The 18306-nt window shown below is 40.2% G+C and overlaps 1 protein-coding gene across 1 annotated transcript in view; it reads right to left on the bottom strand.

The window, feature by feature from the left end:
- Nucleotides 1–772: 772 nt before the first annotated feature.
- ADAMTS6 (ADAM metallopeptidase with thrombospondin type 1 motif 6) overlaps nt 773–18306 on the bottom strand; it is a 316147-nt gene continuing 298613 nt past the window's right edge. The window contains exons 24-25 of the mRNA XM_074952624.1: nt 15678–15834; nt 773–4118 (exon numbers count right to left, since the gene is read on the bottom strand). Of these exons, the coding sequence (XP_074808725.1) occupies nt 4009–4118; nt 15678–15834 (267 nt within the window). The 3' untranslated portion in view covers nt 773–4008. The remainder of the gene's footprint in view (nt 4119–15677; nt 15835–18306) is intronic.

Here is an 18306-nt window from a genome sequence, read left to right on the forward strand (position 1 = left end):
TTTTGTGAAATAGTAATCCAAAACACAAGTAATCTTTAAGAAAGAAGTAATATTCGAAAATGAGCAATAGCGGGCAGCATATCAGGTAAGAATTTGCAGTGTGAAAGAGTGTGGCGGGGGGGAAGTCAACATGATTTTGGATTGCACAAAAAGAGCTATTATTAGCTGTATGATTGACAAGGTTTATTCCATCTTTCATTTCTGACCAGGTAGGCAACAGGACTTCTTCATAGTCCATGGGTGAGACTATCAGTACTTCTAGATTAGAGCATACAGTTCTGGGGTTCTCATTACTGGAGAGAAGTCAAGAAATAAGAAAAAAATCACATCAGAGTAAGCAAAATGATTAAGTGACTGGTTTAAAATCTTTAAAGTTTTCTATATTTTCGTTAACATCTTGGTAATAGCAGTAGATTAATTCTTTTCACTAAACCAGAAGTTAGATTTAGTGATCATTCTAGGATACATGCATATCAAATCTTCTGAAATGGCCTCATTTCTGAAATCCAAAAAGGTCATGGGAAATGTTGCTGGAACTCTAAAAGCACAATGCCAGAGACATTTTGTTACTGACTGGGTGCAGGTTGTTCTGCTGCCCATTAATTCCTTTCCTGATTTGATCTCTTTTAACATTTATTGCTTAACTAAAATATTTTCCTGATAATGTAGATGATTTAGTCTTTCACAGTTCCCGTCTTTATTGTTATTCTCACATATGAGAAATATTGCTGCAGTCAGGGACAGACTTCTGAGACAACATATAGATGTCTTATCTATGAATAGGAAAGAAAACATCCTATACAGTTTTAAATGTATTTGATGAAGGAAGGAAATATGTGTGCTTGTAGAATTCTAGCATCTGTATGTCAGGGAACAGACAACTTTACCATGGACGCCATTTTTAAAAGCTGCAGTTTTATTTTACTAAATTAACTATGTTAAAAACAAATCTGTGCCTGGTGTGGAATTTCACTGCATCAAGTGTTACAATATTTTTGTTTTCATTACAAGCAGGAGAATGCATGTAGAACATGTGTTAGGAAATATGACAATAAATTAGAATATAATTTACAAAAGCAAAAAATAATAATAAAGTAACAGTGTACCACATTAATACTGAGTATAAAATAATAAGCAACTAATCACCATAATACAAAGGTATCTTCAGTCTGTATTATTAAGGATATCTATGTGACATTCACTCCATTAACAAAGTTCCTAATGAAATGGATTATTTCTGCGTGTATACACTTTGAGGGGTTTTATTTATAGAATTTTTTTTCCTTTTAGTTTGATCTGCTTCAGTTGGTGATATTGCTGAATGGAAGTACTGGCACCAGATTGCTCTGTGTATTTAGTACTCTACTATTTGATTCTAGGCCTGTCATATTTATACAGCCTATACAAATAGTCCTATTGTCACTACTTAAAAATATAACATTATTTAGCTTAGTTTACATAGGTGGCTACAGTGTAGCAGCAGCAATGAACTGTGCTGGGGAAACCAATGATTTTTTTTCCTTTTTCAATTAGGTTTTATTTTCAGGTCTTAGTCTGAAGTGTCGTTTAATTTGTAAATTCAAATACATTCTGGATTTTGTTCCCTTTAACAATGCAAATCAATGTTGCTCCAGGGAGTTCCTTAAATTTCCAACCTCAGTGCTGTTTTAAGTTGCAGAGTAAACATTGGACTCCCTAGTCCTCTAGCACCAGTGAGAGAGCAAAATGTGTCTGTGGAAACACTCCTTGCAACTTTAATGTCCTAAGTGAGGTAAAAAAAAAGGTTCACTTTGAATACATTAAAAAAAAAACCCCAAAAAACCAACCCCTTTCTTGTTAGTTGAACAGACACATTAGATAATAAACACAATTATGCCCTGGAGAAAACCAGATCCTGATACAAAGAAGCTGCTTGCTTAGAGAATGCCACAGCAACACCTTTCCCTTTTATCATATTTTTGACTTAGTCAACACATGCTAGCACCAAGTTATTCTCTCAATAGGATTTATAAAGGTAATTCACTCATTATCTAAGGGCTATACCCTGTCCTTGATCCACATATGCAACTGCCAGTTTTTATTTTTGTATTTATTGAGAACCAGTGACAATGGGAGTTGCGTACACAGGGACTGAGAGCAGCAGATGGCCATATGTGAGTAAAGTCATGCTTACTGGAAATGAATTCCACTGGTCACATGTGTAAGGAAGTGAAAAACACTGTCAAGAGGTAGCAGATGACAGGAGTTTGATGGTTCTGAATAAGTGGGCTACATAAAATGCCACATATAGATTGTCAACATGTTTTATAGTACAAGAATTCTGTTAAGAATATCTATTTTTTCCTTGTTAATTCACATTAGTAAATAGTGTGCAACACATTTGGCTTATTATTTGTTAAATACACTGACATTTAGGTTTCATGTGATTTATTGAACTTACTTGTTTCATTGAAAGATTATTTTTTTTTTAAAAAGTGCCATTTGATTTTTAGTGTTAACACGAGGTGTTGTTCACATAATTTTAATTGCACTACAACAAAGGAGACATAGTTGGTCACAAAAGCACATTCATCAAGTACCTGCTGCAAACTGCAAATGTTCAAGTACAATATATTAATATAAACAAGTACCCACTTTCCTTATCTCCTTGTTGAACCTTCTATCAAGAAGGGAAGGGGAAGAGGAGTATGACATGAAGATTTATTTATGCTAAATTCTGGATCTGACTTGCCCAAGTAGTTTGGTTTCACATTTAAATGCAATTCAGAGTATTAACTAAAATAAGTATTCAGTGAGTATTAAAATTATGATAATATGACCAAAAGGTCCCCATAACTCTTTTATTCTTTGGTTGTAATCCTTGCTCACTCTCTTACAGTCTCCAAACCTGTGCATTCAAACACTTTCTCTCATAAATAAATGCCCTTCTATTGTATCAGAGAAGGGAACATCTGGAACCCACTATAATTGCCAGTAAAGTTTGCAGAGAGACTGGCTTATTATTACACAGTACATTTATCTTTTGCACTAGAACTTCTTGGTAATGGTGAGTAGGGAGTAACATGACTAGATGCCTCTCTGTGGCTAGTGATGTAAACAAAAGTGAATTGGAGTAATAAAATGGAGCCTGTACATTAGTAGTGAAGTACGCAGCACTCTGGTCTTCACCACAATTGAAATCTGGCTTCTCCATTGTATTGAAATGTTTTTCCCTTTTAGTGGACATCTCAGCTTCACTTGTACAATGGCAAAATGGCTATATATCTGTAGCACAGATTTATTAGCACACTTGTATTTCATGCACACCTGCAATAACTGTTGCACCTCTTAAAACTAAGTTCCTCATGGTTGTTTTGTTTAGTTTAGCTTTATATATGGCTCACAGCAGTGTTCAGCAAATATGGATTACTCCTAAGGGAATTAGGTGGAATGAAGGAAAAAATATAATTTTCTTTACTTCAGATTTATAATTGCTCCTTAAATAACATTTCCAAGCCCATTTTATAATTTAAATTGTGATGCTGTGTAATGAGATAAAATAGTTAACATTTTTAAGCTATGACTTAAGATTGTTTGATTCTTCTTTACTTCAATAGTAGACCAAGTCATAACAGCTACATTTTAAACAGTTTTAAATATAAATGGATTCAGTGTCATTGCTAAGTCCATAATAAAAATTACTTTAATGGTCCAAGGAGGTAAACAGACTATTGGATTTAGTCAAAAGAACACAAATGTTCCACAGTAAACTATTCTATATGTGTTGTGTGGATCTTTCCAATTTGGCATGCCCTCCTTATACTGTGTCCAGCACTTTGGATGAATAAATCCCACTTCACAGAAGTTAAAATAATATTGAAATCCTGTCAGCTAGGGCTGACCAGTGGTTACGTTTTCCACAGGGTAATGCATTTGCAAGGACCTCAATCCCATTCCGCTGTGTGGCTCTCTTCGATGGACACATTTCCACAATGATATAACAAGGCACTCTCTCTTGCTTTCTGTGGGTCAGTGTCCTTGGCAGGTCTTACAGCACATCTGTCTGAAGTATGCTCGGCTGCAGAACTTGAACTTCAGCACTAGTGGGCAATACGCCACTTTGTTCACATCTTTGCACTCTGATGATTGAGGGCATAAAAGGGAACATATTAGACAGACAAATTAAAAAGGTACAAAAGGAAAGCTATTGAGATTTAGCATGCTTCTGCTTTATCTATCCACCTTGCTCTCTGTGTAAATGTTCTTTCTACTAGGAGTTTAGCAGATACAGTATATTTTAAAAAGTAATTCAAATATTTGAAGATCTTCTCTCTCAGACATTTATAAGCATGCCCACTTTGTGTTCAAAGAATTACTATTTGTTGGGATAAGTGATCACTTTAGACAGCTAAGAAATATGAGTAATTGTTCCTGTAATATTTTTTAGCTTCTTTCTCAGGAGTTATTTTATTCATCAGTGAAAGGTTATCCAAAATCTAGCCTGGGTTGCATTGTTTGGTACCACATCTGTGCATTTATAAGATTCCCTGAAGTAGAACATGCATTACTGCCAGCAGTGACTGGGAAAATGAACAGTATTAGTAAAGGTATTAGCAGTGTGAGTTTACTGACTGTACAGCACAGCATGTCATTGAGAGTTTTACTGTAGGTTTTGTTCTTTTGCATCAACACTTTATATTCTGCAGGGAGACAAGCCATTTCTATACCTGTAACTCACAGCCATATAAGGGCTTTTTCTTACTCAGGTCTACATTCACAAAAGGAGTTAGATGCCTAACTGCCACTTTAGATGCTTAAATCCCAGAATCAGGCTGCACTGGTATTCACAAAATCCTGGTCAGCTGTGACTGAAACCTGTAGCTACCTAGTCTTGCTTGGCACCTACATTTCTGCAGTAAAAGATCCCGATGTTTCCCTGCTTATGTTTCTGTCTCTGCACATCCACACTGCTGCATCACTCTAGGCGTCCGGATGCCTAAGCCCCAGAGTGATGTACAAACTTGGGTAAGATAAATGTTTCTCCGGTCTTTGGCAAAAAGCCTCGCCTCCTTTATTGGAGTTTGTGGAATCACCCTCATTAGAAGTTTTTAAGAAAAGGTTGGACGAGCAGCTGTCAGGAATGGTCTAGGTTTACGTGGTCCTGCTTCAGAGCATGGGGCTGGACTTGATGACTTCTTGAGTAGCCTTCCAAACCTACATTTCTCTGATTCAATGATTCGGTGTGGGGTTGCATGCATTTTAACCAAATAGGATTTGCCCCAAAGGCTTCATAATATTTCCAGAATCTCCACTCCACCTTTCTTTGCTTTACCCCCTCTATGGACACACACTGGCCTATTTCAGCAAGTAGCTATTTGGATGATGGTGGGCACAGTACTTTGGAAGCTTCTCACAGCTATTGTTTTAAAAAACAGTTTTGAAATAGCCTCTTCCACATGGGATTGTGGTTATAGGGACGGGGTTTAGCAGAGCCATTCTTATTCCTTGTGGAAATGATATCCACAGAACCCACTGTTACTTAATCACCAGTAAACCACAAATATTAACCACTCCTTTCCTGAACTCTGTGACCAGATCAGAGTATACCATAAAATTAAGTGTTACACAACAGCAATATATACAACATGACATGGTGTCTTCAGCTACTGAGACTGCAAAGATGCACCTCATAAACTAAAAGAAGATAAAATGGCATTCAGGTAGAGTTTTAGGTGACCTTGAAAGTCTGGATTCAGCTGCCATATGTACTTAGAAAATAAAATCATTCTGAATAATATTTCAAATGCCATGGTATATGCTGTCAGTAATTCATTTCTAACAGCAAATATAATGTTACCCTTATCAGTGATAATTTGTCAAAACCTGGCCTACTATGCGCTAACTCTCCAATGAAGGGTTTGCAGAAACAAAGAGCTCAAGCAGATGTTAAATGTGACAAGAAATATCATTGCTTTCTTTTTCTCATATCCCTAGAATCTTGACTCTGCTCTTTCATGTACTACCAGTTACACTTTCCGAGACAAAAATGCCTCTGAACTTTATCAAGATGACTTTGACATAGGCTGCCAGATACAAACACACCAAATAGACCATAAGAATGGTCAGACAGAGTCAGACCAGTGGTCCATCTAGCTCAGTGCCCTATCTTCTGACACTGGCCAGTGCCAGATGCTTCAGAGAGAATGAACAGAACAAGGCAATTTTGAGTGATTCATCCTCTTGTCCAGTCCCAGCTTCTGGCAATCAGAGGTTTAGGAACACCTGAAGTGTGGCATTGCATCCCTGACCATCTTTGCTAATAGCCATTGAGGGACCTATCCTCCATGAACTTAGCTAATTATTTTTTTAACCCAGTTACACTTTTTGCTCTTCCCAACATACCCTGGCAACAAATTCCACAGTTGCCTGTGCATTGTGTGAAGAAGTACTTCGTTATGTTTGTTTTAAACCTGCTGCCTATTAATTTCATTGTGTGACCCCTGGTTCTTGAACTATATGAAGGGGTAAATAACACTTCCTATTTCATTTCCTCTACACCATTTGTGATTTTATAGACCTCTATTATATCCCCCCTTAGTTGTCTCTAGTCTGAGTGTTTTTAATCTCTCCTCATATGGAAGACGTTCCATGCCCCTAATCATTTTTGTTGCCCTTCTCTGAACTTTTTCCAATTCTAATTGTAGTAGAGAGAGCGCCTCACACATAAGCCCTTGTATCAGAGGCCCGGTGTGAGGTCTGAACTAACATAGTGATCAAACCTTGCTAATATAAAGCAAAGTTAGCAAGAGGCAGACTGTGAGCAGGCTCACAGAATTTGGCAAGAATAGGGCTGGTATTGCAAAAACACACACATTCCTGAGAAGTGCTATGCACAGGACACTTGTGTAAACACATTCTAGAAGGGTGGTACCAGAACATCCCAATACCAAGTTGGTACAAACACATTTCCCAAAGACAAAAGGAACCTGTTGACCCCTTTTAAAGATAAAGTCAGGATGACAGTGTGATGGATAGAGATGTTTTGATTGAACCAATATGTACAAAGTAATGGGTGGCAACTAACCCCATCAGAGGGGCAATACATATCTTATTTGTATTGGTGTACAAAATGGAATCTCAAAGGGAGTGTCTTTGGCCAGCTTAGGAGCAGTGGAAAGTCCCGCCACTGATGAGCTGCATCCATTTTTACAGGCATACATGTGTTAGTGGTCCTGTAGAGTCCACAGGATACTAAGACTGTTCTTTATCAACAATAAACCTGGCCTTCACTACTAACGGGTCTGTGGTTATTGGGCAGTTCAGTTGGAGACTGCTGTATGGGCTATCTGGCCAGAGCCAGTGCAGCACGCAGAAAGAACACACATGCAGCCAACAGCTGATGACATTATATCTTTTTTGAGATGGGATGATCAGAACTGCATGCAGTATTCAAGATGTAGGTATTCCATGAAATTATATCGTGGTATACTGATATTTTCTGTCTAATCCTTTACTAATGGTTCCTAACATTCCGTTAGCTTTTTTTGACTGCCACTGCATACTGAGTGGATGTTTTCAATGCCTCCAAGATCTCTTTCTTGAGTGGTAACAGTTAACGTACATCCCATAGTTTTGTACGTAGATTATGTTTTCCAATGTGCTTTACTTTACACTTTTCCGCATGACAATTCATATGCTGTTTTGTTGCCCAGTCACCCAGTTTTGTGAGATCCCTTTGTAACTCTTCATACTCAGCTTTGGACTTCGCTATCTTGAGTCATTTTGCATCATCTGAAAACTTTGCCACCTCGCTGTTTACCCTTTTTTCATGTCATTTATGAATATGTTGAACAACACTGGTCCCAGTACACATGCTTGGGAGACCTTGCTATTTACCTCTCTCCATTGTGAAAACTGACCAGTTATTCTTACCCTTTGTTTACTATCTTTTAACCAGCTAGTGATCCATGAGAGCAACTTCCCTCTTATCCCATGATGGCTTAGCTTGCTTAAGAGCCTTAGGTGTTGAATCATGTCAGAGACTTTCTGAAAGTTTAACTACACTATAACAACTGGATCTCTCTTGTCCACATGCTTGCTGACACCCTCAAAAATTCTAATAAATTGGTGAGGCATGATTTCCCTTTACAAAAGCCATGTTGACTCTTCCCCAACATATCATGTTTATCTATGTAGCTGATAATTCTGTTCTTTACTATAATTTCAACCAATTTGTACTGGTACTGAAATTAGGCTTGCCAGCCTGTAATTGCCAGTATTTCCTCTGGAGCCTTTTATTAAAAATTGCATTACATTAGCTATCCTCCAGTCAGCTGGTACAGAGACTGATTTAAGCAATAGGCTACTATAGTGGGGTAGTCACCCGCTCTGGCCCTGAAGGGGTTAACACAGCCCCGGGAAAGGGCTGCCCCAGGGAGCCAATACACTAGGCTGATTAGGGAGACAGCCAGAGCTGGGGCCATGCCTCAATCAGGCTGCAGCTGGCCCTGTAAAAGGGCTGCTGGCTAGGTGCTCAGGCAGACTCTCTCTCTAGCCTTGGAGGGAGAAGGGCTGGGCTGTGGCGCTCCAGCCTGGCAACTCCCCAAGCTGCAGGCCTTGTGCAAGGCCAGAGTTGGTACAGGGGTTGCAGATGTGCAGCCCGGGCTTAGGCAAAGGCAGCAGGTCCAAACCCCCCTTGCCTGTGATGAGTGGCCATTACAGACTGCAGTCTGCCCCAGTGAGCGGGGGCTAGGTGCTGACTGGCAGTAGCCGGTGAGGTGAGGTGAGGTGGGGGTGGGCATAGAGGGCTGGGGGATTCCCCTGAGAAGGCAGATCCAGAGTGTGGGTGTACTGACAGGGGGCAGCACCCCAAGGTAAAGGGGCATGGGGGCCAGTGGCAGGCGAGACACCAGCCTGGAAGAGCTAAGTCCCTGGACAACCAGCAGGAGGTGCCACACCGGTGAGTCCTGCCTCACTATAGCTACCTATCATAATTAGTAGTTCTACAATTTCATATTTAAGTTCCTTCAGAACTCTTGGGTGAACTCATCTGGTCTTGGTGACTTATTACAGTTTTTCAATTTGTTCTAAAACCACCTCTACTGAAACCTCAATCTGGGACAGTTCCTCAGATTTGTCATCTAAAAAGACTGGCCCAGATGTGGGAATCTCCCTTGCATCCGCTGCAGCGAATACCAATAAAAAGAATTCATTTAGAATCTCCACAACAGCTTTGTCTTCCTGGAGACCTTCTTTAGTATCTCCAACATGCAGTATCCCCACTGATTGTTAGGTAGGCTTCCTGCTCCTGATATAATTAAAAATTTTTGCTGTTAGTTTTTGTGTATTTTTGCTAGTTGCTCTTAATTCTTTTTCAGCTTTCCGAATTATACTTTTACAGTGGACTTGCCAGAGTTTATGTGCCTTTATTTTCCTCAATAGGATTTGACTTCCAATTTTTGAAGGATGTCTTTTTGCCTATAATTGCCTCTAACTCTGTTTAGCCCTGGTGGCAAATTTTACTCCTCTGATTTTTTTTTCCTTTGGGGTATAAATTTTTTCTGAGGTTCTTATGGTGTTTTTACAGAGTTTCTATGCAGCTTGCAGGCATTTCACTCTTGTGACAGTTCCTTTTCATTTCTGTTTAACTACCTTTCTCACTTTTGTGTAGTCCTCCTTTTTGAAATTAAATGCTACTATAGTGAATTTATTTGGTAATTTTCCTCCTACAAGTATGTTAAATTTGACATTATGGTTTCTATTACCAAAGCAGTTCAGCTACATTCACTGCTTGGACGAGATCCTGTGCTCCACCTAGGACTAAATCAAGAATGGTCACTCCCTTTGTAGGTTCCAGGACTGAGTGCTTCAAGAAGCAGTCATTAATGGTGTCTAGAAATTTTAACTCTGCCACCACTCCTGAGGTGACATTTACCCATTCACTACGGGGATAGTTGAAATCCCCCATTACTGGGTTTTCTGTTTTTTGTAGCCCCCCTAATCTCCCTGAGCATTTCACCATCCTGTATGCAGTGTAGTTGTAGCCATGTCAGTCCCAGGATATTAGAAAGACATGATGGTCAGGTGATAGGTGGTATACTCCTACTGCTACACTCTTGTTATTCAAGCATGGAATTTCTATCCATAGAGATTCTATGACTGTTTGATTTATTCACATTTTTACTATATTTGACTCTGCTTTCTTTCATAGTGTCATTCCCCCACCAGCACAACATACTGAGATATTTTATACCTTGCTATTACTGTGTCCCATTGACTATCATTGTTCCATCAAGTTTCTGCTATGCCTATTTCAATATCCTTATTTAATACCAGGCACACAAGTTCACCTATCTTATTACTTAAACTTCTAGCATTTATATACAAGCACTTATACAAATTGTCAGTATTTAGTTGTCTGACTTTATGTGATGTAATTGAATGGGACTCTTTAGTTTGATTTCTCTTCAGTTCCTACCTCTAATTTTATCAATTTCTGTCTTCTCCTCTTTAGTAGGATATAGACTATCCCCTTTAATAAATCCTCCCCAACAGGATATGTCTGCCTGTCTGAACCTGATGGTACTCTGCACTTGTCAGTTTTCCTCCAGCCCTTAGTTTAAAAACTCCCCTACAAGCTTTTGAATTTTACATGCTAGCAATCTGGTTCCATTCTGGTTATGTGGACTAACATTCATTTTGACTTCAGCTTTGTACCAAATGTATAACAACTCAATTTTTTTGCTTGTTTAGAAATGAAATAATTTTAAGTAGCCTCACTAAGAGCAGCTGGAATTGTCTGATTAGTTTAGACTCATGTTAGATGAATGGAAAGTGGTTGATCTTCATAAGAAAAGGCTTTTATGAAATAAAAGCCTCAGATTAGTTATGATCTTTAGGATTAGTAAATTCTTGAAATCCTAAAAGCTTTCTGTCACCACCACCATGTTAAGACTTTGCCTGATCATTTACTTCAAGGGTGACATTATAACACAAGCAATTTAGTCACGTAGACTAAATGGACGGGGGCCATTTCATCTAATTCAAGAAACTTCACCTCATTATATTTAAGAGGATTTTGTTTAAGGCCATACACAGAAAATGTATGGTATGTACACATTCTGAGACAATACAGTCTATATGCATATATTTAGTATTTAACTATAGATATCAGATGCTTATACATACAGATTTGTAATCCCCTGATAAATTCAGAGGAAAAACCAGTAGTTTTGCAGTCAAAATCTAGTTGCCTATTTTTGAAATTTTGGATCTTTAATGATTCATAATTTTGGGGCAAATTGTGATCACAGATGTATGTATTCCTAATAACTTTGAGGCGGCACAGTAGGCACTGCTTACCTTTGTTGGAATCAATATACATTATGATCTATACTAGGCAATATAAATCTACACTAACGGCATCTTTAGCCATCTTCCCTAACCACTTTCATATGTCACCAACCTCCAATGAATATCTTCATTGTGAGCCAAGGGCAGAAATGTGACCCTTAGTGGCAATGTAACTTTTAAAACTGTTAAGATAAAAATTAGAAAGAACTGTCTTCATTAGAAGAATTTATACCATCCCTTCCTCTTCTTTATTTTTCCTAGAACATGATATTTTCTTGGCAATCACTGTGGTACTAAATTGCATGACCTTTTTGTCTGGAAATTAAGAGGTGATAAGTAGGGAATACCCATACCCATTAATAAAGACTTTTTTACATTGCTTCCTCTGGACAAAAGACAATTTCTTTGCAGCAAATAGTTAGCTCTTGGCCTGTAAAAGTGCAGGATTTATTTTATACTGCTGTCTTAATTGATAAACAGCCAAGAACAGGTGTAATATCTGAATTGGAATTAAATATCAAGATAAAGGGAAAGTCTGTTATGAAGATACTTTCAATCAACATGAGATTATAAGCTTTCATTAGAAATAAGAAGTTCTAAAAGATTGAATAGAATGCGCATCTAAACTTCACACTACATTGCTCCACTTATCTCATTGAAATATGACTAGTTTTCATGTTAATTTTGAATTTATGGAGCCAACCTGATCTGATATAGCAGCTTGTAGCAAGCTTGATATAGCAATCTTGTATCTTTATGCAAGTATTAGGGTAAATGCAAGCACTGTTGCAGTTATATAGTTAAAAACCAAATCCAAAATAGGAAAGACTTGAGTCTAAATTTGTGCCTTCTGCATTAAAAGGTAAAATACAGGACAATATTATGATGGTAAACTCTAATAAGACAATAGATTTCTAACTATTCAATTTCATCAGAAAATACCAGTAAACAATATTATGTTGTATTTCATATTACACAAAAATTATGTTAAAAGATAATAATGTTGCAAAGTCAAGCACTAAAGTTATGAAATGCCAAAGTTAAGGCTGGACATGCAATCTTAATTCAGCTCCTTGTGCATATGGATGATGAGAGTGTCTTCAATTACAAGATTCTGGCATTTCTTAACTTTCAAATGCTTGACTTTGCAAACTTAACGTTCCTTTCACCTACTTTTGGTGTGGTTTTTTTTCCCTAGGTTTTTAAAAAAACCAGCTCAACAAACAAATTCCACCATGTGGCATCATATTGACAGCCACATGGATCATCAAGGTGGAACCCAATCATTATTTGTATCATCGCATCTATGAGCCCCAGTCATGGACCAGGATCCAATTGTGCTAGGTGCTGTACAAACACAGAACAAAGACAGTTCCTGCCTCAGAGCTTAAAATCTCAGTATAAGACAAGAGACAACAGATGGATTCAGACAGCCTGACTGGGGAGTACAAGGTAGCAATGTCAGCATTATAGTCAGAGGTCCCAGCATGCCAGCAGCCTAACCACAGTCACGATTTTTGTAGGCATCACAGCAAAAGAGAGTTAAGTAGGGATCTGAAGAAACCTTTAGGTCCACTGTGCAATCCTCTGTCACTTGAGCTAATGGAGTAACTGATAGAGGTAGTAGATCCACATCCTCTATGTGGACCAGTACTAGAAGGGATGAGACACTTTGCCAGTGGGTTTCAGATATCTGCTGACAGCAAAGGAATGGTGAATCTCAGGAACTTTGGGTCACATCCAGGCCCTGACAAGGTGTGTTCTCTAATGGGGCACAGGTGTGTTCTGCTCCATTCCCTCCAACCAGCCCCGTCCCAATCCTCTTTCTTCCCTACCCCTGGTTTTTTGTCTCAGTCCCATAGTTTTCACCTAGAAAGTCAGTCTCCACTCCTTAGGCTTCTCACCTCAGACCCCATCTCCTTGTCCAGCAGTCCTGGTCTCCCTCTCCTGGTTCCTCATCCAGTTTCTCTTTCCCCCCCTTCCTGCCTGTTTTCCCAATGGCTCCCAGTCTCAATCTTCCTCCCTGGGCTCCTCAACTAATTTCAGTATCCACCTTCCCCTGGGTCCTTGTCCCAGTTTCTGCTTACACAGTCCTAGTTCTCCCCCTGCACCCTGGCTCTTCATCAAATCTATCTCCTCTTTCCCCTACCTCCTCCTTACCCCACTGGTTCTCAGTCCCAGTTTACTTGCCCAGAGAGTGTTTTCCCCCAGCTCTTCACCCAGTCCTAGTCTCCTCCTTCCACCTACTGGCTCCCAATCCTTCCCTGTTTTCCTCCCTGCCTGCTAGTCCCAGTCTCCTTGTCTAGATAGTCTGTCTCCCCCACCATCCCAGCTCTGTTTTCCTCCTCTTACCTGCCAGCTTCCACTCCAAACTTCTGACCCCCTCTCTGGTCCTGTCCCAATGTACACTTCTGCCCCACCTCCAGGTCTAATTCTTATCGCTTCTGCATTTGAATCTAGCCACCTCCTCCTATACACTTCCTGGGGCCACTGAATGCATAAGAGACAGGCACCCTGCTCTCAGTTCAGGTGCCTGGACTCAAACCTGGCACAACCTGCTGCAACTCAGAGCTTTAATTAAATGGAAAGTTCTGCCCAGTTCCAGGCTGATGGACTCTTTGGGAAATTTAGCTGCTAAAATCAAAGATGTTTCTATTGAGCATGTGCAAACTACAATTTTTAAACATTTTATGATTTGGTGAAATTTGAGCAGATTTTCATCATAACTAAATAGGAACATCCCTGACCTAGGCCAGCCCCTGCCAAATTTCAAGTCCCTACTCCAAAGCATGGGAGTGCTAGTATTTTCCAAATATTTAGTTTCCATGGACTAAATGTATTGTTCCCTATCCTCATTCATGCAAATGGCTGAACTGCTTTGGCTGAAAATTTCAAAACCAATTCAGCCTGAGGAAGTAACCCCGGATGCAAAATTTTAGCCCAATCAGTTAAAGTTTGGCACAGTTATAAGTGCATAAAATCAGGGTTTTATGGGGGAAAAAAAGTGTTGGGTACCCTTAATAGGTGGTGCTACCAGCCCTGCCCCTTCCCAGACAAAATGTTAAAATGAAGTTAAGGTTGCGAGTACATACGACCAAATTAGGGTAAAAATCATTATAGCCATGTAAATATGCCAAAACAAGCATTATAAACAAAGGAAACAAAAAAGAACAGCAAACAGGTGAATGTATGGAAATACAGTTAAGGAATGCATGCAATCTTAGCTCTGACCCATAGTGATGCCATGTGGTCCCAGGTTACATTAAACCTATTTTTTAAGGCCCACTAGATATTTTCATTTTTTCCCTCATGGTGTCACCACTTGGTTAATGTTATTGGGTGAGTGGTATTCAATGGATAGGGAGTATACTTTCCACTCTTTCTGCCTTGCTATGTATTCTAGGACTGACTGCTTAAAATCTCAAATATCTTATTGCAAGAGGTAGGTAGTTACAAAATTCTACCACTAGGCTCTCAGGCTACGAGAGCCACCATCAGTTTTGCTAATGCTTTCATTGGTATCCTACATACACAAACTCTGATGGTTCCTTGAATATATGGAGACTCTGTATGTATTAGAAGATCCCACTAGTACATGAATCAAGAGAGACAAACATTTCTGGAGCAAAATGTGTATACTGTTAGTTCATCCATGAAATTGCTATGTACGAATTGCGGGAATGAGGTGGTGTAGCAGTCCAGGACATTGTTTTTATAAAGTGTGTGGTAAAAATAATTTATAAGTTTATCTGATTTAAAATTGGTAAAGACATTATGTTTTTAAAACCATGAATGTCTTGGTGATGTATTGCAAAGTCAATGGCAAAACTCTCATGGACTTTACTAGGGCCGGGACTGTCACCTATGATCTCTGCCCCAAAGAGCTTGCCCTTGAAAGCAAATGTTACCAAACATAGTAGGAAAAATACATAGAAAATGCATTAAAAAGTAAAATGGGCCACAGCCAGTGCACTTTGGTGGTCATGTGGGATCATGAAGAGTAGAAATGTCTTGCTGAAACTGCAATGTAAGTGCGATGGTTTTCACTAAACAGTTGCCACATGGTGGAAGCTGCAGTACCTCAGTTCTTACACACACAGAGGGGAAAAAAAGAGTGATATCTCAATGGTAACTGCTGGTAAATGTTGCCTCTTTAATGATGGCTGCTGTACGATATTTGTATTTGCACAGTGGTCTCCAGATTAGAGCTGGCTGACTAATGAAAAAATATTTGTAGATAAATCATTCATGATTGGGCAAAAAAAATCATTAAATACATTATTCATGAATTAGTCATCCAGCTCTAATCTTTTTAGGGATGAAATATATTAAGCCGCCAAACTCACCTTCTGTGTTGGAAATGGGAGTACTGTCACATTTGCTTTCACACTGTTGCATTGATGGAGGTCTAACTGTTTCTGGACACTCACTGGATGCTTGTCCAGTATATGAGAGACACTGCACTGTTCGCATTTGTTGTCCCAGACCGCATTGTGCAGAACACTAAGGACAAGAGAGAAATCAGGATAACAAGTTTGGTCAAAGTTTAAAATATAAACAAGATAGCAGAAGAGTGAACAGGGATGGCATAGACATAAAATGGAAAAAATAAAGCCCTTGAGGACATGTGTTCCAGAACAGATTATTCCATGGACATGTAGTGGTTAGAAAAAACATTGGGCAAGGATAGCATATACAGCATTTCTCAACACCTCCTTTGGCTAATACAGCAAAGGGCACTCATAAACAGTTTAGGATTTTGCATTTCTAACAGTAGACCAAAGCATCTGGCTTACAAAGGAGATGAACAATGCAATACTAGTTCCCTGAATCAACCCAGAGCAGAGTCTGAGAGATTCTGCTTTACCTTAGGTTTGGTCTATATGAATACTAATGGCTTGTCCATACAAACACTTACTGCACAGCAAGCTGTGGTGTAAATCTACCTTTCACTACCATTTCAAAGTGGGGTGGATTAAAGCACACTAGGGAATATTTAGTGTGCAACAGGCTAATAAGAAGCTTGCTGCAAATTAAGTGTTCATATAAACAAGCCCTAAGACAATCTCTGAATTTAATTACTTTACCTCAGATCACAGAAAAAAAATACAAAGGGAACAAGAATTTGAATATCCCTGCTAGTTTCCTTAGGAGACCTCGGTCACTGGGGATAGAAATATGGAGGTATTCCTCAAGATTTCAAAACTAACAGAAAACAGCATTTTCCAATCCCTGCATAAAACCAATAGCCTTTATGTTGCCCGCTTCTCAGAAGCATAGTGAATAAATAAAAATAAAATGAGCAAAATAATATAGATAAAAATACAGTGATCTAGCTCACCTTTTTAAAGGGCAGAAATAGGATACAAATGCGGTGAGACCATACACTGGAAGCATGATTGAAGTCAAAGCTGGGTGGGCCCGCCCAAGGGGGCACCATGCGCAGGGTTTGCCTGATTCCTACCTGACCTGCCAAGAGCCAGCTGGGCTGGCAGAGGCGGAACAGCAGCATTTGGAGCTGCAGGGAAGGGACCCGAGCTGCAAGGGAGCATTTGGATGAAAAGCCGAGCCAGGTGACTCCTCTGGGAGCATAGGTGTCCCTCTTCCCCCCTGCTCCACTGCTGTGTGAAGCGGCCACTGCTCCTGTGTCCTCCTGTCTGCGCTGTGTGAGGGGGGAGGGGGAAGCAGATGTCAGGGTGTCCCTCTCCTGCCCGTGTACCCAATCTCCACCGAGCTAGGGTGATGGGACAGGGGGAATGTGTGTGTGCTGCTGTCTCTTTAGGTCCAGAGCAGCTGCCAGCAGCTCGTGTCTGAACAAGCCTTCAGTTGCCTGACCCTGAGTATTTTCTTAAAGAGACAGCGCACTCATACACTCAGGCTATGGCTACACTAAGAGGCTTTTATTGACACAGCTGTGCCGCTAAATCCGCACAGTGTACCTGCTGTTTGGCAGCAGAGAAGTCAGACAAACCCTCTGGTGCGCGCGCGCACACACACCCCCCCCACCCACCTCAGTATAACCCCCCCACCCCAGGGCTCCCTGCATCCAGGTCACTTTCCCCACCTGTGCTGTGAGGTGAGCATTAGGAGCTGCTGCCGCTCTTCTGACCTCTCCTTAAGCAGCCCAGGTGGGGACAGTGATCTAGATCCAGGGAGCCCTGACCTCGCTCCTTGCTCTCCACCACTTCACAGCCCCCTAAAGGTGCACACAGCAGAGGAGCAGTCCAGTGGCGGAAGCGAGCAGCAATGCCAGCTGCTCAGTCACTGCATCCAGGTCAGTTTTTACTATGTGGGTGCAGGAGGGGGATGCAGAGGTTTGGGGCATAGGAGGGGAGTGCAGGGATTAGGGGGTTAAGCGGCCATAGTGAAGGGGTTAGGGGTGAAGGGAGGGTGGGGAGCCCATGGGGCAAGGATTTTGGGGCAAGGGGCACCAAAATGCAAGTTCACTCAGGGTGCTATTTCCCGTAAGGCTGGCTCTGACTGAAGTAGCCATGCTGCCAGAGGGAAAGAGGACTCATACTCCATGCATGCATACAGCTGGAGTTTCCTTTTCTCACTGATTCCCCAGACGTACAGAAGCGTTAGCCTTGCTCACTTCACAACCTACCAATACCGTTCCCACGTAAGGAAGAATAGCTGGAGACTGCAAAGTGAACACAGTAAAGAGTTCCCAGAGTAGTCTGCTCCCATTCTAAAATACATATTTTATTTTCAAGCTTCCACTAGGGCATAATTAATGGAAAATGCAGACTAATTAACAAAAATAGTAGCTGACAGTGTCCCTTCAAGAATTTAATGATGGACAGAAACCTTCGAGTTTGTCTCCTATGTGATACTCTATTTGTTGTTTTAGATTATTTTAAACAGTAATATGGGACACCATGGGAACTACTGATTAGGGCCGAAGTATTCATCTCAGCAATAAGGACCCCCCACCTGCATATATTCCAACAGGTTTCTTCCCAATAGGCACAG

This window comes from Natator depressus, chromosome 5 (genome assembly GCF_965152275.1).
Source record: "Natator depressus isolate rNatDep1 chromosome 5, rNatDep2.hap1, whole genome shotgun sequence".
Taxonomy (NCBI): domain Eukaryota; kingdom Metazoa; phylum Chordata; order Testudines; family Cheloniidae; genus Natator; species Natator depressus.